The 26932-nt window shown below is 31.8% G+C and overlaps 2 protein-coding genes across 2 annotated transcripts; both read left to right on the forward strand.

Moving 5' to 3' along the window:
- The first annotated feature begins 57 nt into the window (after window positions 1-57).
- Window positions 58-2633, forward strand: LOC106716224 (TBC1 domain family member 7). Its single transcript, XM_014509702.2, has 6 exons — window positions 58-379; window positions 636-832; window positions 1053-1231; window positions 1492-1587; window positions 1768-1897; window positions 2143-2633. Exons 1-6 carry the CDS (start codon window positions 193-195, stop codon window positions 2236-2238), a joined length of 885 nt encoding a protein of 294 aa, XP_014365188.2. The 5' UTR covers window positions 58-192; the 3' UTR covers window positions 2239-2633.
- Window positions 2634-3408: 775 nt separating this feature from the next.
- On the forward strand, window positions 3409-18104 carry LOC106716205 (telomere length regulation protein TEL2 homolog). The gene is made up of 11 exons (XM_045683877.1): window positions 3409-3570; window positions 7032-7233; window positions 7473-7601; window positions 8036-8144; window positions 8620-8727; window positions 8813-8894; window positions 8968-9128; window positions 9714-9900; window positions 13496-13728; window positions 14075-14215; window positions 15211-18104. The coding sequence occupies exons 1-11, from the start codon at window positions 3521-3523 to the stop codon at window positions 17922-17924; spliced, it is 4116 nt and encodes a 1371-aa protein (XP_045539833.1). The 5' UTR covers window positions 3409-3520; the 3' UTR covers window positions 17925-18104.
- The last annotated feature ends 8828 nt before the right edge of the window (window positions 18105-26932 follow it).

Consider the following 26932-nt stretch of genomic DNA (forward strand, 5'->3'; position numbering starts at 1 on the left):
CTCCTTTTTTTTTAATTGATCAGTAATCTGACGGTGACAGCAAACATATGTCATTTGTGTGACATGACAGTTACAATTGATTTGTTTTGTGTATAAACCTTTGGATTTCTATGCCGCTTAAAAACAATGTGATTTAATGAAAATTATTAATTTGTGCAAAGGATTTAAGTTATTTCTTCTACTAAACTAAAAATGACGGACGAACGGAATTTTCGTTCGGCCTATTATGAAAAAGTGGGCTGTCGCGGTGTCGAAGAAAAGAAATCATTAGAGATATTAATGAAGGAAAAACCTTGGGATAAAGTAAAATTGAAGCAATTTTGCTTACGATTTATGGTGCCTGCTTCTTATAGGAACTTAGTGTGGAAAGTACTACTAGGTTGGGTTTTATTTACACTTCCAATAAGCTCTGTTAACTTTCGAAATTTTCTTACATTATATTTACATTTTGCTCACTTGAAAAGAATACTATAAAGTTTAATAGGTAAAAGAAATGAAAAGACATATTCATACTACAATTTGTACTTCGTTTTCTTGTCTGATACACCTCTCTTTTCTCATATTTTCTTTCTACCAACACTGGCAATCATAAATGTCACAGATATTGAAGAAATTTATGTTTAACAATGTTTCAGATATAATTCCAGTGTATGCAGACTCACATCAATTTGTGATGGAACAGAGGAAGCAACAGTATGGAGACCTGCTGTACGCTGTGGACATGCTGGAACTGGTGGACATGTCTGCACCGAGAACGGAAATACTCCTAGCTATGTGGTTACTTGAAAATGAAGAGAGAAAACCACCTTTATTCCCTGAAACTAACTTTAATGTATGTAAATATTTAAGTGTAAAATAGCCCAGTAGAACAATTCAAATAATAAGCTAGTCATCTAAGTTAAGTGATTCAATACCCTTGAACGTCAACAGCTACAGAAACCATGGATGTGTTGCAAGTCTTAAAAGGAATAGAACCATATTTTAGAAATGTGCTCTACCAAAACTACAATGTGGCTAGATTTTTCTGTAGCCAAAAATTTCAACCTTTTCAGTCAGCAGATACTTTCCTTCCCATTGCGAAGACATTAATAGAACTGTACGATAATGAGGTGGATGTCTACTGGCTGTGTAAGAGTTTAACCGAGATTGTGCGCAACATGCAGAAAGATATTCCCAAACTGAAGGAGGCATTTCAAAGTATGCTGGAAAAAGAAGATGTGGAACTTTTTAAGTATGCTTATGATGACTTATATATTACACTAGCTGTCGCCCGCGACTCCGTCCGCGCGCAGTTAAAAAAAAATGAAAAATAGATGTTGGCCGATTCTCAGACCTACTGAATATGCTCACAAAATTTCATGAGAATCGGTCAAGCCGTTTCGGAGGAGTACGGTGACGAAAACTGTGACACGAGAATTTTATATATTAGATTATGATCCGTACTTTCATTAATTTTTTAATAAAACATGTATTATTTTATTTTTATTTCAGCCATCTTGTAGATATCAATGCGTTGGATGTTCTGCCTCTAACAAAATGGTTTAACTCCTGTTTTGCTGGTGTTCTTGATGTCACTTCACTGCCAAAGTAATTATTTACTTTAATTTTATTATCATACAATACAATGTTTTCTTTACTTATATACAGTTGAACCTGATAACTGAAGCCAGAAACTTCTATAAGCGAGGAAAATCTTGGTCTTTTGCTTATCCTGGTTTGAATGTATTATAAAAATCAGTCAAATAAGAAATCGTATTATTTATTCAGGATTTGGGACAAGGTGTGCAGCGGTGCACCCAAGATCCTCTCCGTTGTTGCTGTGATGCTGGTCATTACGTTACGGAGGAATATATTGAAGGCTCAAAATGGAGATGAAGTTCTGAAATGTGTGTCAGAGGTATAAAGTTTAAAGATACTTTGAAATAAATACTAGCTAAGTTTCAAGGAGGTAGTACAAATAAATACTAAATTGGCTTTTGGCTAAAAAAAAAAAAACAAAGCAATATATTCTTTGTGTGACTATTTTTTTATATAAAAAGTGAAGTGACTTTGCCCATAAACGTCTGCTACTAATTAAATTTATATTTAACTTAATTTCAATTTATAAAAAACATATGTGAATAAAGTATTTATTTTTTTTAGATACCGGAGCAATGTGAGGAGGTGGTCGCTAACAAGGCTTTAGAGCTCTGGCAGTATGGTGCTCAGCCACAAAATGATCAGCTCGCCAAGAAATGATGTATGACCTTCTAATGGGCCCGCCCCATTAGAAGTAAAAAGTTTTTAACATGCAGCCAAGAGGAAGAACCTTGATTTGACATAATATAGCGAGACAAACTTATCTGACCCAACGGGCATAAGTCAAACTAAATTATGATAGCACACTAGCGCCCTCCTGTCAATCTCATAAATTGTCACAAAATCCTTTTCGTATTGTAGCTGTCATGTCATGTTTTTTATTTAATGTAATTTTGTATGTCCATGTAGGTTTTACATATTTTCTGACAGAACTAACGCCTCTTTCACCGGGCCAGATATCTTTGAATAAAACTAACATTAGCACACTAGCGCCCTACTGTCAATGTCAAAAATGTCAAGATTAATACTATAGCTGCTTGTCATGTTTTGTTATGAATAACTCTTTCAAAGACAAGTTTGTCGGACTATAGAATTATTTGATACTTGAGGTGTACCAATACAATATACTCTTGCAAATGAGAAAGAGGTTTTACGCGGAATATTGTATGACTATAAATTTTCTCTATATTAAGCTATTGAAATGTGCAATTACTATCTTGTCTACATTAGAAGGGTTAAAATTATTACTGCTTAGGCTTTTTAATTATTGTAAATATAATGTCCTCACTGCTAAAGAATAAAGCTACTCGTAATTGCTTCAAAGTAAGTTTATTTATCGTTTTTAATAACGTAATAATTTAGAATGTCATTCATATTCATTCAGAAAATACATACTTTATAGCAAGTAAATGGGCTAATCCTAGATATTTCATTATGTATCATAAACTTATAGTCTGTGAATGTGAAATTAAACCTTGTCGCTGCTTAATAAATTAAAATGTTTGGAAAAGGTTTTTAGAGTTTTATTTGTGTACGAATTTACTATGCAGAAATATCGAAAAAATAAAGCACAACAAAAATCACAAGCCGTTCTTAATCGATTAAAAAGCATCAAACGTAATCACTGATTATTATACTCTGTGACAAAAACAGTAGTATAAATTTTTAAATCCTTCAAATTAATTAATCATTTAAAAATAAAAGCTTTTAAAAATAGACAATTTAACATAGAAAGAAATAAATTAACAATTTTTAAGCGAAGAAAAATGCTGCACAAATAATATTATGTTCAAGTATTTTAATATGGCAATATTTTCCTCGCCATTTGCAATAATGTCAGCCAAATCATCAGCTCGCGTTTTAAGTTAATTTTTATGTTGTTTTACTTGAAATTATAGTGATTTTTTTGTTTTGAAAGAGTAAAAGTTTATTCTGGTGCAAAATGGATCGATTTATAAGTATGTGGAAAGTGCGGGAGTTGGCGGATAAAGTGTAAGTTACTACAATATTTTAGATGATTTTTATGTAAATTAACTCTGCGTAACTCATTAATATGTTTAATTAGATGGCTTTTAGAGCAATTAACACGGCAATAATGCCAAATGAGATGTTATATTACCGTATGAATTTTGTAAGGAACTGAATAAAAGTTACACTAATTTTGTATTCTCTGGCAGTATTTAACGATTTTTTATTGATAGAGGCATACTGGACTTATCTATCGGCTTAAAATATATTTGTTGGTTTGTGTGAAGGTTTCCCATTCAATAGTCTATCTTCATGCAGGCTTATAATTCAAGGGCAGAACTTGGTAGAAATATTTTCTCCAAGGTTTTTCCATAGATTTTTACTAACATTATTTTAATTCTTTTACTAATTGAATGGACATTAGAATTCTATTAGAATTAACTTAGGTTAGATATTAATTACTTATTCTTTCTCCTTTCAAATTTGAGATCCTGTTTCCTTCTTTTAATCAATGAAGACAAGTTTATATAGGTACACCCATATCTAAGCATTATACAATAATATTAAACATATCGATTTTCTTCATAATGCACTAAAATAGCTTAAATAAATACATACATTATAAATACACATATTGATAATTTTATTTTGGTATTAGTTGATTTTTAGCTAGGCATTAGAAATTAAATCAGTGACTGATATATTTAATGCACTAGTTATGTTATGTGTTATCAAAAACATTTATCTATTATTTATATCTCATATATATAAAAGAAAGTCATGTTAGTTACACTATTTATAACTCAAGATCGGTCGAACTGATTTAGCTGAAAATTGATGGGGAGGTAGCTTAGAACTAGGAGACGGACATAGGAACTTTATCTTGTGCATTTTTTTTTAATCCGCGCGGACGGAGTCGCGGGTAAAAGCTAGTGTTATATAAAGCTTGCTCCTTTCACTATCCATTAAAAAAATCGAAAAAAAATATTTTAAATAGCTTTTTTTTTGCAATGGAAACTGTAGTCATCTCATGTCAAATAATTGTAATTTTATTAAGACAATTGCAAATCTTAAGGAGTTTTGATGATTTTTGACCCTCCTTAACAACTGGCCACAACTAATTGAACAATGTCATTAGAAATGAAAAAAAAAATATAATGTAAACAACATACAATCTTATTTCAAGGCCACAGATTAATTTGTACATTTATCAAAAACAAAGTTGCACTAGAATTCAATTCTATTCTTTTTATCTTATTTTATCTGATAAATTATCTTTGTACATAAAAATAATCTTGTTTATTTCAATTGAGAATGAAATAAGGATAGTACATGTTGAATGATATTATCAAAGAAAATTTAAGATGTGAAAGTAAAAGACAGTGTTACTTAGGTCAACAAATAGACCTATAACATTCTGATTAATTTAATAGTCAAAAAGGGTGGTATTAAGAGTACCTAAAATCAATATGCATGTATATATATAGATGTATGAATGTGGTAAGGGCTAAATGGAAATCCGTGGTCTCTATCTACTCCGCTGGGTTGGATGTGAGTTGTGTTTATGTTGTACATTGGTGCAAATATATTTATTAACACTGTACCTTTCTTTTACACTTCTAATTTGAAATATTATCTATTACTAGCTGTCGCCCGCTACTCCGTCCGCGCGCAGTAAAAAAATGGGGGGGGGGTATGAAAAATAGATGTTGGCCGATTCTCAGACCTACTCAATATACTCAGAAAATTTCATGAGAATCGGTCAAGCCGTTTCGGAGGAGTTTAACCACAAACACCGCGACACGAAAATTTTATATATTAGATTAGTACAAATACTGGTAAACTGTTTTAAATTAATATTGAATGAGCCCCCATTAAGTTATTTTTAGAAATTTAAATGTGAAAACTACCTATGATATAGGCAATTACTATACTTATTAATTTGTGACATTTCTAACTAATTGTTTAGTCAAATTTTTTCTGTGTTGTGTTCCTAAAACTACACAAAATTCTTGTTTCACCTATTTTTATATCTTTTGTTTCTAATTGCTCTTAAATACCTTTGCTCAATACTGGTTTTGTTGGTATGTGAATGATAACTTTATCAGTTACTCAAGTGAGAATATCCTTGCCTCTATGTTAAGACATGTAACTATTTAAAAAGGGAAGGGGGAGTGGATTTGGCGGAAGCTGGGACACATAGGAAGTAGAAATATCCTCTTTCTGTGTGTCCCCTTCTCTGTTGATTAAAGGCAATGCATCTGCATTTGGGGATGTCTATAGGCAATGGTTGCCTCGCTATTGCGGCGAATCCAGTAGCCATTTGCTCGCTTGCCACCTTATGATATATATACTGTTTAACCTGTATAAGAGTACTTCCAAGCAAAAGTTATAGTCTGGTCTACGGACGACCTCTAACAATGAAAAACTTTGGTTAGAGAGATACCTGTGTTAGCTAGAAAAATAAAGCGGTCTTTTGAACTCTCACTTATCCAGGTTTGACTGTATTTGCAACACTATATCTTATCTACCTTACACATGTAATGAAGTAAAATTTTATACATTTCATTTTTTCATACAATGAGAAGTATATTACTATGTATTTGTTCCAGCATGTTATTGTTATCATTTATGTAGTAATGTTAATCTCCTTTCCCAAACATAATTTCAACAGGTTAGACTTTACTAAATGTGTTATTTCTGTTTGGATATATTATCAGACGAGGCGATTACGTTTTATAGGGTTCCTCATGCAATTTTTTTAAATTCTTTATTAGTATATACTAACCAGGATGCAATTACAGATTTCAATTTTCTGCATTCTTGTAAAACTTATCATTCCTCTTCTGGTACTCTTAATACTGCCATTCTTGATTATTTCACCAATTTTTCGTGTAAAAATGTACGGAACCTCTCTGTTAAAAATGTCTCGAGACTTTTTGGCGGCCTGTTTTGGTGCACAACGGCCTTGATGGTAACCTTTCTCCGCGAATACACGTTGCATAATTCATGCATATTACAACAATCTCGAAATACCTGCTGCGATATACACAAGCATTATATATATATATATATATATATATATATATATATATATATGTATTTTAGTATAATATGACGTAAAACTTTTCGCGTTCAATATACGAACGAATATTTAAACAAGTAATTGCAATAAAAATTAATCTAAGGATAAATGAGTTGTATACGAAAAGAATGTGTGTACAAAATATTTAAGTTACTGATCACGCTGGAAATAAAAGGGTGTGAAAATGTTTTTTTTAAATTCGACAATACAATTTCCAAACTCATATCTAACAAGGCGATTAAACATAAAATAACGTTTGTTTTTGCTATAACATTATTGTCTGATAATAACTTGGTTTACGATTACCTTTTAAAGGATTGTATAAATTTAGCCAGCCCTAACTTAGGGTCGTTCTTTGTGTATGTACTATGTATACGAGCTGATGACGACATATTTGCAGTACAAACGTGGTGATGAATTACACGGAGGTGGAGGGTAAAGTGCGCGAGGCGACTTCGGACGAGGCTTGGGGTCCCACCGGTCAACAGATGCAGGAGTTGGCGCTGGCCACATTCACATACGAGCACTTCCCCGAGGTTATGTCCATGTTGTGGCGGCGCATGTTGCATGATAACAGGGCTCATTGGCGACGCACATATAAGGTATGCTGTAAAGCGATAACGCGATGACGCGATATCCGAATACGTGGTTCCGTTTTTTTAATCCTTAAGCTTCGTTGCCATGGTTACGTTTTTGATGATTATTTCTCACCTCCCATAAGGTCGAATATCGTAAAGCAGAAAGAACTATAATTCAGTATATATGAGTATTTAGTTAAAACAAGTATTTCACATGAAAATAGCCTCAAATGACATTTTGATCCAATGACTGTATATACCAGTGCCTGCTGCTGCTGAGCTACTTGGTGCGCAATGGATCAGAGCGCGTGGTGACGTCGGCGCGGGAACATATATACGACCTGAGATCTTTGGAGAACTACACCTACGTTGATGACCTCGGCAAGGATCAGGTCAGTTATCATTGAAACGATGGTTGTGGGTTTGAATCCCGATTGTTGTTAATATCCTATTTCAAGCTTTTGTTTGATTAAGTTATTTATCAAATGTTCTTGCCCTAATCACATATAAAATCTTTCCATTATAATATTACTAGTTGCCGGCCTCGACTAATTCTGCGCGGAATTAAAAAACTTAACTAGTAGCCTATATATTCTTCCAGATTAAGTTCTTTATGTGTACCAAATTTTATCAAGATCCGTTGAGCCGTTCCAGAGATATCTTCAAACATCTTAACTTTGCCATTTATAATATTAGTATGATATAGATTTCTGATAAGAATATTAGCTTAAAACAAAGCAGAACTAGATAAAGTTTGAATATTGAGTAAAATTTAAAAAAAAAGTTTGCTGGGCGTTTTTAAAAAGTATGAATGTTTTGTATACAGGGTATAAATGTAAGGCACAAGGTGCGAGAACTCATCGACTTCATACAGGATGATGAGAAGCTGCGAGAAGAGAGAAAGAAAGCTAAGAAGAACAAGGATAAATATATTGGTGAGAGTTCTGTTTAAATTTTCATTTAAGATTTCATTTTGTTAATGTTGAAAAAAAAATAAGTGACATGCTCTATTAAATGGATAGGCTATAAGATGTTGTATTTTGTGCCTATTTGATTTTCACCATTTTGGAGCTGTAGGTTGCTGTTGTTGAACTGATAATATAGATTAACTAGCTGTCGCCCGCGACTCCGTTCGCGCGCAGTTAAAAAAATGGGGGGGGGGGGGGGTTATGAAAAATAGATGTTGGCCGATTCTCAGACCTACTGAATATGCTCACAGAATCGGTCAAGCCGTTTCGGAGGAGTTCAAGTTCGAACCCCGTGATACGAGAATTTTATATATTAGATTATCAGGAATGTCAACAAGTACATTTATGTCTGGACGAAGCAAAAACTGTAATTTTTAAACAATGACCGAATGATAGAGATCAAGGGTTACATGTGTTAAGAGAAGTAATGTATTTATTGTAGGCATGTCATCGGAGGCTGCAGTGATGGGTGTACGAAGTGGAGGTGGAGGAGGAGGTGGGGGTGGTGGGGGTTGGGGCGAGTACAGTGACAGAGCGGCACCAGGCTGGGGTTAGTTACAGTTATAAGTGTTGTTTAGTGACTGTTGTAATTTTTTTTTTAATTTTATATGATTTAATTTGTGATGACATTTCAGATGATATGAAAGAGAGAAATGATGATGATGATTACGAAAGAGATGATTCAGATGGTGATTACGGACATCGAAAACCACAAAAGTGAGTTTATATTCAAATAGTCACAATTTTTTTTTGTACAAATATCTTTCAATTGCTTTGATATAATTTCCAGAGAGAATGTGTATCGGGATGCAGAAGTTATAGACACCAGCCCTCGTCTGTCTCGGTCTGAGCGAACTGAGCGTACTGAGCCGCTCGGCAAACCGCTCAGTATCAGCCTGCGCAGTCCTGCTAAGACTAAACCCAGCACACCTGTTAAAAAGATTGATCTAGGTAATACTATGTCTTTAATTATTAGCATATAAGTTGAAATGCTTGACTTCTTTCTCCTAGAATTAAAAAATAATAGTTATGCTTCCTAACAGACTGTAATCTAGGTCTGTTTCATACATTCAAATTCAGTACATCTAACAATGGGAGAAATACTAGCTTTTGGTCATAAATTAAAGTTATTATAGTTAAGTCTATGTGTTCTTCCAGACTATGTTCTACATCTGTACCAAATTTCATCGAGATTTGTTAAGTCATTCCGGAGATATCTTTAAACAAACATCCATCCATACAAACATTCTTATTTATAATATTACTAAGAACAAAGTACTCTGTGCTCTATACACGTAGTAACGATTTCCGTCAAAATTCACTTAAAAAAATTTAAAAAAGTCAATTTTTTAAAGAAACAATTAATAAAATACATATACCAAAAATTTTTTAAAAAAATACATTTTTAAATCGCCAGAATGACGTAAAAAGACTTTGACAGATGACAGCTGACAGCTCAATGGTGACTCTAGCGCCATCTACTTAAAGTTTTAAATTTTTCTCCCCCCATTATTTTAGTACAATATGTGTTTCCAGGTGCTGCAGCTAGTTACGGCAAATCAGCAGCAACTCCACCTCCTGCTGCTGCTGCTGCTGCTGCTGCTGCTGCAAGTGTACAGAACTCTCAGAACTCACAGGATCTACTTGATGATCTGTTCAAGACGTGTCCAGCGCCCTCCAGCGGCAGCGCCTCGCTCGTTCTAGAAGATGACTTCGACCCTCGGTCAGTAGAAATACAATAAACTTAGTTTAATTTGCTAATGACAAAGTCTTAGAAACCAATGATAAGTAATCTATTTCTGTTCTGAATTTTATTTAGATCCGTTTAGCCATTTTGAAGTGAATCTATATCTATATATATAAAAGAAAGTCGTGTTAGTTACACTATTTATAACTCAAGAACGGCTGAATCGATTTGACTGAAAATTGGTGGGCAGGTAGCTTAGAACCAGGAAACGGACATAGGATAATTTTTACCCCGTTTTCTATTTTTTATTCCGCGCGGACGGAGTCGCGGGTAAAAGCTAGTTTATAATAAAGTTCATACATTGAAGAATCGCATGTGACAAAGAGAACGTTAAGTATGTGTATGGAGGTACACAGTAATGATGCAACGGATGTCTGTTTCCGTTTCCGCAAGTGCGGAAGTTCCGCGTGCTTTTCAACATCCGTTTCTGCTTCTGTTTCCGCAACTTTTATAACGGAGATAAAACGGAACTTTACGACGGCTGAGAGATCCAAATGCGCGGCGCGAGACGCGCAGTCCGTGCGCGGCCTTTCGGCACTTGTCGCATTTGTTTGTTTACGTACTATTTTGTGAATTTAAGCGCGTAATATTTTCTGCTGCTGTTTGAAACAATCAGTTTCTCTTGCTGGAGTAAACTGTCTAGTTGTTGTCCATATAAAATTTGACAACTGGCAAAATGTGACTATTTCATACTTACGAGTTATTACAAGTACTTTTGAATAAGTGATAACCATGTAATATATCATAATCGTTGTGGAATGGTCTGTCCTCGGCGGTATTTCCAAACCGCTACGACTTAGGGTCCTTCAAGAAGCGAGCGTATCATCTTCTCAAAGGCCGGCAACGCATCTGCGATTCCTCTGGTATTGCAGATGTCCATGGGCGTCGATGAACACCTTGGTGTTCCCGCTGCTCGTTTGCCCCCTTCTCTTATATAAAAAAAAAATTAATCATTATATAGTTAGAAATAAATTTGTCGTTTGTTTGGCGAACTTTAATTTGTAAATAGTGTAATTTTGTTTCCTGAAAATAAATTAAAAAAAAACGCGTATTTTTAACTTATTGCAGCGCAGTAAAAATACATACATTGAAGGCTAAAGGACACCGATATCCAATGCCTTAATAAATTAAAAACGAATACAAACTGTTTTTACCGAAAAAAATATTCTTGTAAATAAGTTTTTTATTATTATTTACACTTCTGTTTCCGCATCCGTTTCCGTTTCCGTTTCTGCTAAAATTTATTTTTGACATCTGTTTCCGTTTCTGGTTCCGGTAAGACACTTCCGTTGCATCACTAGTACACAGGTAGAGATAGGCCTAGGAAGAGATGGATGGATTGTCTGAAAGGTGACATGATCAAGAAGGGGGTGACAATGGAGATGACGACAGATTGATTTGATGGACAGAAACCTGGTGCACCGACCTTACGTTAGTGGGACAAGATCAAGGAGATGATGATGACAGTGATGATTTTTTTTTCGCTTTTTTGATCAAAAGTATTTTTAATTTGCGATGGTTATATAAAAATAGAAAGATATAACAAAAAAACTTGTGAGTCGTCATGGGACGCCTGGCAGATGTGAAACTTCGTCTGTGTACAAGTAATATGCATAAAATATTAAATATTACAATTAAATAAATAATAATAATGATAACGACAATGGCAATGATAATGATAGTAATGATAATAATTATAATAATTATAATAATAATAATATTAAGAAAAATTTTTGAAACAGAAAATTAATAAATATGTGGAATAATAATAATAATAGTTATAGTAATAATAATAGTAATATTAAATATTCAATATTATTAGACTAAATACATAAAATACACACATCAAAAAAGTCTAAGCAACACATACTATTTCAAGTTATTAATCAATTATTTTATCATTTTTTACCAAGTAGGTAATACTTATGTAAACTTTTTTGATCTATAGGACATACTGGCTGGTTGTGAAAAAAAATCGAGTATCATTTGTTTTTTTTTCACAAATTTAAAAGCGAATGCATTTGTTCGAATTTTACAGCGTTTTCTTTGCTTATTAAAATTTAGTATTCGGTATCAATTTTAAGATTCAAACAATAATTAAAAAAAGTTTTGAACAAATTTGAATTTTGAGACATTTTTTACGTTATGGAGCGACGTCATTTGAACGCAGATGAAATGCAGAGAGCTGTAGAGATGTTGCAAGCGGGAAGAACTCAATCTCAGGTATCTCGGTATTTTGGTTCAACAGAAGCGTTATTTGCCGTCTTCATCAGCATTAAACTAACACGGGAGATCCTGCTGAGCAGCACCCAGGTCGAGGAAGGTGTACAACAACACGGAAAGATCGATACATACAACTGACTGAAAGACGCCAGCCGGTGTTAACCGCCCGAGAGATAGGTTTGAGGCTACAAAATTCAAGTAGTGTTGTTGTTAGCTGCCAAACTGTGTGAAATCGATTGCATGAGTATGGCCTACGAGAACGACGGCCAATTAGGTGCCCACCGATACGTCATGGGAATCGCGCTCGTCGAAATGAATGGTTTAGTCAACACATTATATGGACCCGGAAATAATGGGATAAAATTTTATTTTGCGATGAGTCTCGATTTGGGTTCTAGCCTGATACTAGAAGGGTAAGAGTGTACCGTTGTCCTGAAAATACTGAAAGACTGAGGTGGCTTCAGGAAGTGCATCCATACAACGACTTAACAGTTATGGTATGGGCGGGTATTATGAAGAACAGACGAACAGAGCTCGTTTTTGTAAATGGTAACATGAACGCTGTAAATTACGTTGAGGATGTTCTAAGACCTTATGTCCATCCATTCGCACAAGCGCTTGGCTTCGATTTCACCTTGATGCATGACAATGCGCGTTTGCATACAGCTTTGCACACACGGGAGTATTTGGCAAGGGAAAACTTCCTGGTATTGCCTTGGCCTGCACTATCGCCAGACCTCAACCCCATCGAGCATGCACGGGACATGCTCCAGAGACGTGTTTTAAATGACTTGGATGGAGTGACAACAACCCAACAACTGATGGACTAACTAAAATTTCATTGGGAGCAATTACCGTAGGATCACATTAACAGTCTCATCGATTCTATGAATAATCGGTGCCAGCAAGTTCTCCATAACAGAGGAGACCACACTTTGTATTAATTTATGCAATTTTTGTACAACCATTTAATTTTACTTTAAGTTTAGTTGATTAGGCACCTTACTTTGTACTACGTACAAACATTCCTTACTCGTAATTATTGGTTATTAAGATTATTAAAAAGTAAATAAAAAAAACAATTGTTGTATAATATCAAAAAAGCATTAATAAATAATAAAAGTACGAAAATACTAAGGATTTAATGCGAAAACACATTGTAAAATTGAAATTTATATGTGTTGCTTAGACTTTTTTGATGTGTATATATATATGTATACCTCAGTATAGCTTGGCGACCCGTCGCCACGGCAAGCGTCGCCACGCCAACGATTCGGTTTACAAGTGATCCTATAGATGTTTCACATCAATAATTTTTGAAATAACTGACCATAAATTATCTCCTCAGTGCTGAAGAGCAGAAAGCAGCGGATGCAGAGTTTGGCGACTTCTCTGGAGCTTTCGGAGCAGCCCCCGTCTCAGCCCCCGCCCCTACAGCCCCGGCTCTTGCCCCGGCCCCCGCTGCCCCGGCCCCGGCCCCCGCCCCCGTCTCCGCAGCGCCCCCTGACAGCTTCGCGGACTTTACCAGCGCGTTCTCATCACAAGATGTACTTGTTGCAACAACACACAATAATAACAATGGTAAAAATTATTTAAATTATATAGACTTTATTTTTAATTCACCTTCAAAAGGAGGAGGTTCTAAATTTATGATGAATTAAACCTCCTCCTTTTAGAAATAACAAACACGAAAGAGAAAAAATTATCTCATTATGACGATTTTTTTTTTATTTGAAAAGTAGTTTGTCATGTGTTCTTGTTTTTTTTTAAAATTATTATTATTATTTAGAAGTTTTATGTGATCTTAAGATTAAATTAGAGTTTTCTTAAGCTGTTTTTTCGTGATGATAAATATTTATTATTATGAATTCATTAAACTCGAATATATTAAAGGTTTTTTAACTTCTTGAAATGTTGTAAATTCCAGTATCAGCGTCGCCGGCATCGAACCTGGACCTCTTGAGTGAGCTGAGTCCCCCTCCCCCTCCCCCTCCCCCCACCGCCGCGTCCTCCGCCTTCGGAGATCTGGACACTCTCACTGGACACTTCTCATCTGTCAATATACAAGGTAAGTGACAGTTTACATTGCGGAAACATGTCTATGAAACATGTTACTCCCTTCTTAGTAATAGTAGGATTTCATGGATGTTATTAAATACAGTCAAAATCTGTTATAACGACATCGAAGGGACTACTCATATTGAGTCGTAAAAACCGATAGTTGTAACAACCGGTGACAGGTATTAATAGGAAAGATATGTATATAACATTCAGCCAGGACCTTTGATTTTGGTCAATTTAACCGGTATGTTGTTCTAAACGATGTCGCTATAAACGGTTTTGACTGTATATCAAAAATAGTCATATAATCAAATTTACAAGATTGCGAATACTTTATCTAATATAAATGAAATATATTGTTAATATAAAAATAGTGTAAACTCCTTATAACGTCACTCTATGTAACGTTTAATTCTTTATAACGTTGGTAATATTTGTCTTTGGTTTGTTATCCGACTGACTGTTTTTTTGTCTGTGGGTTTGTGACTTTCTAAAGATTAAACTAATTAACCGATTTTGATGAATTATGTGTCATTAGTTTTGTCATCTTCCTCGGAGTGTCATAGTGTATTTTAAATTGACACCATATTCATATAATTGAAGTTAGAGATGTTCTTAAAAAAAATATAGTAAAAAGTACGACTTCAAATATAACTTGCTATGATTTTTTTTTTACATTTTTAATTTTTTTTTGTCGATTTTTTCAAGTATATCTTAAAATAAGGAAGTGTTTTAGCAAGTAATATACGTTTTTTTTTATTTAAAATATTTTTTTAAGGGTTTAATTTTATACGCAGACAATAGATAGTATCAGTCAGTCGGTTTTTTTTTTAAAATTAATTTTGGATTTTTTTTTTTATGAAATTTATCCGATATTATATGGAATTTACACTAAATATAATTTGATTATTAAAATGAATCAAAAATACATGTGATAATAATTTAAATGTTGTGAATTATCTTCATCTAGTTTTGGGCACATTCAGGTTTTTCTATTTCCAGGAGGTACGTTGGTGTCTGTGTGCAGACTGAGTCTTACCGAGTGTATGGACAACTTCCTCAACTATACAACATACATACAAACAATACAAACAGAAGGAGACGCTAACAATATGAAGAAGACATTAAATATATTATGTGAACATTTACCGGGGCCGATAACTGTTGCAAAATTCATCGGACAAGATCATCTTATAATAACCGATATATTAATTGATATGTTTTCTAAATTATTATCTCGTTTAGTAAACATTTGTTTACCACAATGGCCTCTTTTCAAACATGAATTAATATATATATTTACGATAGAAGAAAGTTTTGAAACATCGTATGAATCTTTAACAATACTCTGCGGGTACTTAAAAGAAGAAAATAAAAAAACAACACTTGACGGATTATCTTCAATTTTACTTAAATATGTTAAAAGTGATGCAGTTTTTACAGCTTTTATATGGTCTTGTATAAATAAAGATAATATTGATGTATTTAATAATAAATGGGAGAATTATGTTCAATTATTGGTTACTTTACCTGAAAGAGTAGCTAATAGATTGACTATGAGTACACCTAAGGAATTCTCACATGAAAATTATGCTTATTTATTAGTATTTCAAATAATTCGTGCACTAGATTTTATGGTTGATAGTAATTTTAATGCAGGAATTAAATATAATTTAACATCATTATCTTATTTTCTGTCTAAAGTTATTAATATTTATTATAATTCTAATGCAATCATGAAATTAGTTGATGTAATTATATCATGGTGTGATAAAGAATCTAGATTTTATCTCAGATCTAAATTAATACAGACACTTTTGAATCATTTAAATAGACAAGCAATTGACAATATATCAGTTTTGTTGTTAAAAAAATCACCACTTTATTATAATAATAATGAACAACCAATTAAAAGAATACTCGGAAATAATCTAGATATAAATAAAGATTGGAAAGATGTACTTGTATTTAGAATACCTTTTTATGTAAAATCTAAGAATTTTACAGATACAAGAATACCTGAAAATCTTATATATTATATATCTACGAGTAAAGATAATGCTGAAATATTAACAGATTTAATATTGAGATTAGCAAACTCTTGGTCCGATGTTAAATCAAATAATGTATCAAGTTTGGAAGATCACATGTATATATCTGAAATTCTAGTCTTATCTGTGAAATATAGGACGAAATTAGCAAAGAAATTCCCTTGGAAATTAATCGAACTTAAAAATATATTATTCAAAGGGATGTCGAAACATCTTGATATTTTAGCGCAAGAACTAAGATGTGTAGGTATGGCTACTATTGAAGTTATATTTACCATATTATCTGAAATAGATGAGACAGACAGAAAAGCAGCGGAACAACTTAGATTCGATTACTTAAGTATGGGTATCACTTGTACAAATGTACATAAAACATTGAAAGATTTATCTATGAAATGTTTCTTAGATAAAACTTCTATAAAACGTATAACAACTAAACCAGAGACAATAGATTTGAAGGAAACACTTGATAGTATCGCGTATAGAGTTATAGATGAAGATTTAAGACCATCTCACAATACTTTAGTCACTTCAGCTGTTAAAAGTACAGAACAAACTAAAGCCATAGTAAAAGCTATAATATCAGCTAAATTAGAAGACATGGACAAAGATAAGAACGAAGTAACATTAGATTCAGACGATGATTTACAACCTTACGATATGAGTAATGACGTCACAGAAGCATCTAAAAAAAGACCGATGTATTTAAGAGATCTACTAGAAATTCTTACCGAAGTGAAAGATCTTGATACTTTCGAAGCTTCAGTGTTAGCTGCTGAGGAATTAGTGGAAAAACAACTAAAGCATGATGATAAAAAACTAGCAGTAGATTTACTAGATTTGTTCGTACATCTGGAACAGAAATATCATGTAGACAATTTTGATAGTATCAAATTTAATATATCCGTAGCTATAGTCTGCAGTCAGCCTACGACGTGCGCTGAACATCTCTGCAAAGAAATACACACAGATGTAGGAAGATATTCTATTGCGACTAAACTATTCATGTTGGATGTACTTTCTGAATCTGCGAATAGAATAGCCGGAGTTAAACCTAGACAGGAGGAAAAACCGAAATCGATCAAAGTGAAACAGAACGACGATGTACCCGCTGAAGAAATAATTCGACGCCGTTTAATAAATAAAACAAAGTACTTCCATACATTACGACCTCATCCATATTCTAAAGCGACCATTAACCGTTTCGCTGCCGTGTCAGATTCTTTCTTTTACCCTCTGGTGGGTGGTTTTGGTTTGAAACAATTAACTCTAAGTCATCACAATCAAAAACAAGATGTTGATAATATACTTATGCTAAAATATCTTTCCGTAGTTGGTAATATTATTCTCGTATCGAAAAATTGTCCGAAATGTCCGAATTATTGTCGAGATGTGATGCGAATGGTGCTCTATTTGAGATTCTCTCCCGAACCAAAGATACAGAGCAGCGTGATATCGATTATTGCGTCGATTATACTCGCGTTGCCGGAATCGATGTTGCGAGGAGAATTCCTAGAATCGATGTTAGAAGTGCGAGCCTGGTTAATCGATTGTCTTTCCAACTTGGATCTGACGATGAGACTCGGAGGACCGAAATCTGAGGCGGCCATATTTGCCGGACAAGTTTTACATTTACTTGATAAGATTGTGACATTAGAAGGTTAAGAGGACTATGAGGCTGTACAATCTGTTTTACAACTACCCACCGTTTCCCCAACCATGTGTAATGTCTGTTTGTGCCACTAGATGTAGCTGTAGACGTAAGATCACATGTATTTTGATTTAAGTGTTATTAGATTTATGATCTCAAAAATGTTTTTTATTTATTCTTTGTTATTTTATTTAAGTAAATTCAACAGGAATCCAACCGACCTTAGGTCTGCTGCAGCCGATAGCCCCCAACAACAACAGCAACAATCAACAACAACAACCTATAACAACAAACAACACGAAAACAACAAAAGTGGGCGCCACGTGGGCCGATACTACGGGGGCCATAAACATAGATGTAGACAACTTATTAGCCCCTAGATCACCAAAATCCGCCCCCGCCCCCTCTATAAATCAATTAAAATCCAGCCCCAACAGCCCTGCGCACCAACCTTTACCCCCCACATCCTTCCCCATGGGGTTCCCGACACCCCTTATCAATAATAACTACATAATTCCCACAGGAACTAACAACATACGACCCCCCTTCACTAACCAAAACTCCTTCCTTCAATGATATTGGTTATTGGCAGATGTTTGCCAAAAAACTTAAAAGTTTTGGAGCAAAATAATACTTCAATGTAGTCATGTTTAAGTTGGCACGTGGGTTATAAATGTACTCTTGTTTCTGACGCGTCAACTCAAATGTTGTACAATTTCATTTGTCAAACCTATAAACAGTATTTAGTGTTGCTAACGATAAAAAATAATAATTGTCGATATGTGGATTCAAATTAGATTGCTCCAAATCGTTGTTAATGACATTAAAGTGGGTTTGTGGTAAGGTTTTTATACAATTTTGATATTAAAAGATACAATTGAAACGCAAACCCATGCGTAGAATTGCATATCACTGTATATCACATGATATTATTGTTATATGTTGTATGCTATATCTCGAATTGATGATATAGGGATGTGAAAATATCGATTATTTAATTGTTTCTGTTATTTAAATAGGAAACTAAACGTAATTTTATCGATAAGCTTGTAACATAGTTATTTTAGAAAAAACGAGATTCTTTTTAAAGCAATATTTAATCTATAAAATGTAAAAAAAATATTCTTTCCATGAAAACTTTGTTTTCTATTACAAAATAGATTAATACTTTTTTTTAAATAAAATTCAAGTTTCTATATATTTCGTACACATGACGTATTTGCGTTGCTGACATCGAAAAACCAATTTTTAGTCTGTCAGTCTTTATGTTTGTTCGCAATGTGTTTGTTCCGGATAATCTCCGGAACAACTGAACTGATTTTGATCGTGCTTTGATTGGAAGGTAGCTGATACACGCGGTCATGTTATAGGCTATTTTTTAAATTATGCGATGATAAAATCGCCGGCAACCGCTTGTTATAAATATATAAATATCGATAATTTAAATCAACACATCCCTAATCATCAACAAGACGACTAGTTAACTTGTTAGTTGTAACTGTAATGTGCTAATTCAATAAACACAACAGTATATATGTACTATATTATATAATTCATTTATCCATACATTGTAGGATGCAGTGGTCGATTTATACTCCTAGTTAAAACAACATCTAATGTATCGGAAATGTATGGAAGAATTATTTGATAATTGAATCAGAAATCGTTTAAGCCAGGGATTCCCAAAATGGTCGAAATCAAACTTAAAGCATTGCTAATTCTCACTCTGACTTCTATTGACCTAAGTCAGAATGAGAAAAAAAATATTTTAAAAGTAGGTAATTTGGCCATAGGGGTCTGAGGTAACAGTTTATTTTGGAAAAGGGGGTCACTTGTCCAAAATAGTTTGGGGATCACTTGTCCAAAATAGTTTGGGGATCACTTGTCCAAAATAGTTTGGGGATCACTGATTTAAAGCGACGTATTATTTAGTTTCTATAATATTTATATTTTATTATAGTGTTAAGTAAAAGGCAAGCATTCCGTTTATTTCTTGTATGAATATAATGAATTCCAAATTTTATACGAATATTTTTCTTCTTATTTGGCATTTAAATGAATCCATCCCCTTTTTGCTCAAAACAATACCAAATTATTCTTTTTTTATGATTAATTTTGTATGTTTTACTGTTAATATTACATCAGATTTATTTCATTCATTTTTTATATTATAATCGTTCACTATCTTCATATATATTCTATAGTTTTTATTTAATAATTAAAATGACAGATGGCAGACAGAGAAAATGACGTAATGTGTCACTTGATTTTTTTTTAAAAACTTCTGTATTCAAGAATTTGTCTATGACACGTATTAGTATAAATTGCATTTGATACGATTTTATTTGTCTAAAATATTATTTATATCCTAAAAAAATATGTTATTTTGTATTTCACATAACGGTGCTGTTGATTGACATTTTAATATACTTTGAGATAATTTGCAGTTTCTGTACAAAATCGTTTTTTTTATACAGTCTGTGACCAAATTGTGCCACCATTCTTTCTTTAAGACTAAACAAATTTCACTTTGTGTTGTTATTCCAGTTGTTTTCACTAAATTTATGTTAATATTTTTAATTTTTACAGCCACATAAATAAAGACAGTCTTCGATGTTTTGCTTTATAACGTAACTCACTTATAAATGGACTGGCTATAAGACTTAGTATTTTGTGCGCATTTGATTTTCGCCATCTTGACGCTGATGGTAGAGATAACTGTCACGTAACATCAATTGGTGCGTTTAAATCGGAACGAAACAAAAGTTGTAATTTCCAAGCAATCGCCTATCCATGTATATAGATCAGTACGTGAACACAACTTTATAAAACTAACTACATCAAATATCAAGTTTAAATCTTTATTTTGTATCACAAAATTTTAAACAAAGTAATAATTCATTAATTAGTGGCGTTTTTAAAACTTAAATTTAATACATTTTAAAATAACAACAATTTAAACATCACATGTCACAGTTTGCAGCTTGCAGTTTGTAGATAAAACTTGTTGTTATAATAATAATTAACTATTAATATAGAATATTTTTATAACCGCTTCGTAAACCGTGAAATTCCACTGCCGTATAATATTGTCATAACTTTCAAAACAAAGACAACAATATTTATAATGAGTGAAATCGCAGTGTAGTTCTACGGTTATCTTTCTCTGATCCGACTCAGAACTAAGGTCGAGTTTGTACGATTCATTATTACTTTTTTAGCATTATTATTATCAATTAATATAGAAAAATTGTATTAAGTGTTAAATATTAATTAAATATGTTTAAGCCATTAGCAGACACTGTATTCATTTTTAAAAGTACTTAAATTTTTTTTTAATTAAATTTATAACATGGCAACACCAAATTGCGTTTTAGTTTATTTTTTTCCGAAGCAATAATTTAAAAATGATTTACTTCATGAAATTGTGCCAATAGATTATGAATTACATTCATAATTATGCGTTGTATAAAGGCAGCTGTTTTTAATAGAAACTTTTTTTTATTTAGTTTTCTTTTGCTTGGTGCTTTTGTATTGAAAATATTATCTTTATCAGAAGGTCTTTAAACTTTGGTCAATACTATGCGTCTACAATAACTTGAGATGTTAGTTAAGTGATTGTATATCTTGGGCACTCGTAATAAAGCCTCAGTATTTTTACTGTTGGATTCCACTGCAGAAATACATCTACGTAATTTACATCTTTGAATATAGATGTTATAGTAGTAGAAGCCCAGGGTATTACTTGAATGTAACATCTTGAAATCATATGTAAGTGTAAAAAAAAATTGTAATGTAAACATTTTTTTTAGATAACTTGATTATTATTAATTTTAAGTTTATGTAAAATCAAAATATAGAGACATTGTGATGATAAATCTATGGGACCAAAGTCGAGATACATGGCTTAATAATTATTTTCAGGACAATTAATTGAAAAATTATTTTTTTTAAAATCACGAATACATATTGGTAAATTATTCCAAATAACCCTTTAATTACATGAATTTTCTGATATTGAATCTTTCAAAATTAATTACTGATTCAAATATAATTTTACACTAAAATGATAACAAAGTTATATAGTTAAATTGTACTGAACAATCGAAAACCATATTAATATGTCAAAGTTATTTTTTTTTTCTGAAATGTCCTAATATAAAATTTATTTTTCGTGTCGTGTCACAATGTCTTTATATTTTTGATTTATTTGTGCTTTTTATGTAAATTATGGTGCGTATTTCACAATTAAAATGAAAATGTAATGAAAATGTAAATTTATTTGTGTTGTGTTTGCACGTTTTATTTAAACTGTTCAAATTATCAAAAAATATAATTTGAGAAACACGTTCTGTTTCTCTTTGACTATAAATTACGAGTTTAACAAAATTTATAATGAAAAGTTAACTCTCACATTCATAGTAGATAAATTGTTATTTATCTACTCTTATTAGTTGAAAACCTGAGAACTTTTTTATTAAAATATTCGTTTTTTTTTGGCTTCTGTGAAATCTTTTTTTGCTTGTTTAAATGATTGAACAATTATCTGCATTGTATATAAAATTTAATGTTAATTTTATTGAGTTCTTCCAATATTTTAAATGATTTAAAGCAATAATTTGTTTAATTTTTACATAATTGTTTCATTATAAATTATATTTAGTTTTTCGACAAATGTTTATGAATAATGTGTATCTCGCACAATATATTAAGATATTTGTCTAATATAATATTAAATTTATAGTTTTTTTGCCATCGCTGGCGTTTAGTTACGTGTATAAAGTACTTCATAAATTTTTCTTGTTTATCAATGTTTGTATGGAAGTTAGTGGAGATGACAAGGTATTGGATTACGGTAACTGTTCGCATCCCAGGGAAGTATTAAATAAAACCTAATTGTAACTCATTTTATGTTGTTTTAATTTATATACTATCAATGTCATAACATTTGAAACATATACCCATTTACAATCAAAAACTCGGAACAACCCTTCCTCCGTTGATTAAAGGTAGGCAATGCATCTGCTATTGCGGAAGTCTATGGGCGGCGGTAGCTTCGTGTTTTCGGCGAATTCAGGTGGTATGATATTAAAAAAAATATAGTCGAAACTAGTTGTCGCCCGCGACTCCGTCCGCGCGGAAATAAAAAAACGTATTAAGTGGCTTATGTGTTCTTCCAAACTGTTCTACATCTGTGACAAATTTCATCAAAATCAGGCGTTCTGGAGATACCTTCAGACAAACATCCATCTAAACATTCGCATTTATAATATTAGTAAGATTGCACTTTAACGTAGAATTCTACTGCAGTGTCTCATACACACTAGCGGTTTCTACAATAACTAAATATAATAATGTCTCCGCATTATTTTTTACAAACAAAATACTATGAGCCTTTTTATTAATGAAAATAACTAGGCTGTGGCGGGGTGAAGTTAAATGTCATTGCAGCTTTTTATGTATAGATTATATGATTAAAATCGAATAATAATAATATTTTTGCAAGATAACTTTTCGATTTTGTGGAAACATATAACTTACTGAAGCCGTAGCTTAAGTATCCTGAAAGAAATAGTGACCCAAAGACGCCTGTGCTGAGACATCTCATGCGGACTATAATCCCGCAAGCTATCCTAAATACATGACGCATTACAGTTTCATATGTTTAAATACTTTTTTTTTAGCACCTATTTCCACTTACCCTATTATATTTGTAATTTACTAACCAAATAAATGGTAACTTTAGGTAAAATAAAGGACATTTTTGTCATTAAAGCGTTTAATTTGTGAAAAATTAAGTTCATATAAAACTTATACTAATAATATCTTAATTAACACAACTAAAAAAAAAATACATCGATTAATTAAAAAATTAAAATCGTCATTACTTAATTAAGAATCGCAAATTAATTAAATTAAAATACATCATTTGATAATATCCAATTAATGCTCAGATTTGAGAAAAAATTATTTTAAACATAAATATTCGATGTTCAGTCTTTTTAAAACAAACGGAATCACATTTAAATGGCAAATACTAAACAAAACTTTAAAATTATTGACATTATATTAAAAAAAAATTATGCAAAATATACGATAAAATACGGAATGGAGATTTACAAATAATTAGGAACGATACAAATTTAATATAAAAATATATAATAATTAAAATATTTGTCAAATTGAGATTTCTGAGTCCATTTGATAAAGCTCAAAAGTGCAAAATGCAATAATTAATATTAAAGTTGGCTTCCACTTACGAAAACATGCTAAAAACTAATATCTATTGTTACAACCATTCAATAGAAATTAAAAATTATATTCACACATGTCACTGGTTGACAATGACATTTATTGTTTTTAATTGACAATACAAATATGTCGTGTTTCGAAATAAGTCTGCAATAAACTTTTTTAAGGTAAAATTTCTTTACATTGTTATAATTTCTAATTTCCATTGAATTTACTTGTAAAATTGTTTCGTCTGAATAAATCTATATTTATATTCTAACCTCTAAGTGATATTTAAAAATACATACAACATTTTATTAATCAAAATGACACAAACACTCACACAAACATTATTGTCACAACTAGTAATGTGCAAAAAAATTTTTTTAAAGTCATTTATTTTTTATCATAACCGTTTTTTTATTTTGACCGTAAAAAATAAATAAAGACTGTTATTAAATGGTAGAAAATTTTGCCAATCAAAGAACTATTTTAATTATATATATCAAAAATATATTTATGTGTACAGTTTCATTCAAATAGAACCTTAAATTTGAAAAAAAAACCTCTACAAGAGAGACCTCTATAAGCGAGAGTCATTGTCCCGTTTGATCGGACAATCTTCTCAAGCGAGAAACTGGTTAGAAAAAACCACAATAAGTGAGATATTGTAGTTACTTGGATTCTCGCTTTTACAGGTTTGACTGTATTCCTCTTTTAGGACGGATTTGTAGAAGCAAAATCAATGTCTTTTATAACATAAGAAGATATACTCTCGATATTGGATAAGCGAGAGTCATTACTTTACGTCCTGACAGACGACCTCTATAAGCGAGAGACTCGGGAAGAGAGAAACCTCTAAAAGCGAGAACTATATTGTAAACGGAGCTGCTTTGTTAATTAGGACGGATGTACGCTATAAATTGCTTTCAGTTAGTTAGTTAATTGCATTAAAATAGACAATGATAGAAAGATTCTGAGAAAAATAATTAATTTTTTTTTATCCATTGCAAATTAATATTTTTTTTACTTAAAAAAAGCTTGATAAATAGAAATATTACCAATTATTTTTAGACATTTTAAAAGAAAAAAAAACAATAGCTACCATTTTTAAATGCAGTTTCGATGCAAAGTTATTTCTTGTAATAAATATTTTTTATTTGTTTTCCTTTGAAATCTTGATTATAATATACTAAGGCACAGACAGAATTGTAAATAATGTTGACATATAAACATATAAAGCGTGTGAAGTCTTAAAATTAACAACCAACATGTTACCTAAAATATTAGGAATTCAGTATAGCAGAGAACATATCAACGTCCCCATCGAATAATCCTGTAATGCACTCTTATCGGGTTCTTGATTTTCCCTTGAATTCAGCATCTAAAGGTTCTATTACAAGTTGTGCATTTTTTTATATTTTTCTTAATGTTAATTACGGAGATAAAAAGTCATTATTGAAACAGATTTTTTTTTTTATTTCCGGTATTATAATTTTTCCTTCATAGCACAGAATACGCCCGGAATATATATATGAAAATTAAATACAATGAAGCTATAAAAATTAACTTTGTTTTGGTATTTAAAAGATTCTTGTACAATAATTATTGATGAAGTTATTAAAGAAATACGGTTTTTTTTGCTTCTCCTGAATTTTTTTTTCCTATTACGGGGTTATTTGGTGGGGGCGTCGATATATAGTTAGGTTAGTAATAGTACTTACTACACTAATTGTAGTCATCCATAGATTTACAACCTATAGACGTCTAATCTATAGCACAAAAGTAAAAAAAAAAACATCTAAAAGCCTTTTGTTGGTAAATATAAAGTGAAATTTTGTAAATCGCCATTCATTTACTGTGGGTTTCCGAATTCAAAATATATGTATTAAAAATATTGTCATCCCTCTCATTATCAGACAGAACAGACAGACAAAAATCAGAGATAATATGTTTTATACGGAGATTTTGTCTCAGAAACCTACAGTGCGATGTCCAACTTATATGAGTCTATGGATTATATATCTATGGATATTAAAATACTTTAATTATTTATTCAAATTAATTAAAATCATTATTAACATGTGTTGCTATATATTGATTATAAAAATATAATTACAGATAAAAAAATAATTATGTAAGTTTAAAAATCATTAATTAAAATATTATTTTCTATAATTATCTATAGGTAAATTGGAAATTATTTAATTACTTGATAAAAAATTGGACAAACTAAAAAAATTATACAATTACATGGTCACTTTATCATCACGTGACACAAATGACCATAATTAGAATTATCATCACTTATTATGGAAAATACTTTATTAAAATTAAATAATTGAGATTATAATCGAGACGATACACATCAAATATGTCTTTACCGAGACAAAACATTTTCCCGCCATTTCAAAATGGCAGATGATCACAACATTAAATTTAAACATTAAATCAAATTGTTAAAAAAACAATATAAAAATTATAATCATGGCCGATATTTGAAAATTCCTAGAAATATTAAAGTAAAACTTATATTTATTTCACACTAGGGTAGAGTATTAAGACAGTAGAACAATGAAATAATACTATTATTTGAACGCAAACAAAATAGAAGTACTGTTACGACAGAAAATCAAACTCAGAGAAATTGAATCCAACTTTAGTGTAGATTTAGGAGTACCCCTTAATCATTAAGTAAATCTCAATACAGTAAGATTTAACAATAACAATACTGTACTACTCAACCTCTATTCTACCCATGTGTGAATAACCATTGTTTCTAGTATGTTTT

Source organism: Papilio machaon, chromosome 24 (assembly GCF_912999745.1).
Source record: "Papilio machaon chromosome 24, ilPapMach1.1, whole genome shotgun sequence".
NCBI lineage: Eukaryota > Metazoa > Arthropoda > Insecta > Lepidoptera > Papilionidae > Papilio > Papilio machaon.

Bases quoted from the DNA above. Each gene is read 5' to 3' on its own strand.
- LOC106716224 (XM_014509702.2), top strand. From the start codon at position 193: ATGACGGACGAACGGAATTTTCGTTCGGCCTATTATGAAAAAGTGGGC. The intron at 380-635 runs GTTGGGTTTTAT...ACAATGTTTCAG, and splicing joins AGTGTGGAAAGTACTACTAG to ATATAATTCCAGTGTATGCA. The intron at 1,232-1,491 runs GTATGCTTATGA...TTTTTATTTCAG, and splicing joins GAAGATGTGGAACTTTTTAA to CCATCTTGTAGATATCAATG.
- LOC106716205 (XM_045683877.1), top strand. From the start codon at position 3,521: ATGGATCGATTTATAAGTATGTGGAAAGTGCGGGAGTTGGCGGATAAA. The intron at 8,145-8,619 runs GTGAGAGTTCTG...TATTTATTGTAG, and splicing joins GAACAAGGATAAATATATTG to GCATGTCATCGGAGGCTGCA. The intron at 13,729-14,074 runs GTAAAAATTATT...TGTAAATTCCAG, and splicing joins AACACACAATAATAACAATG to TATCAGCGTCGCCGGCATCG.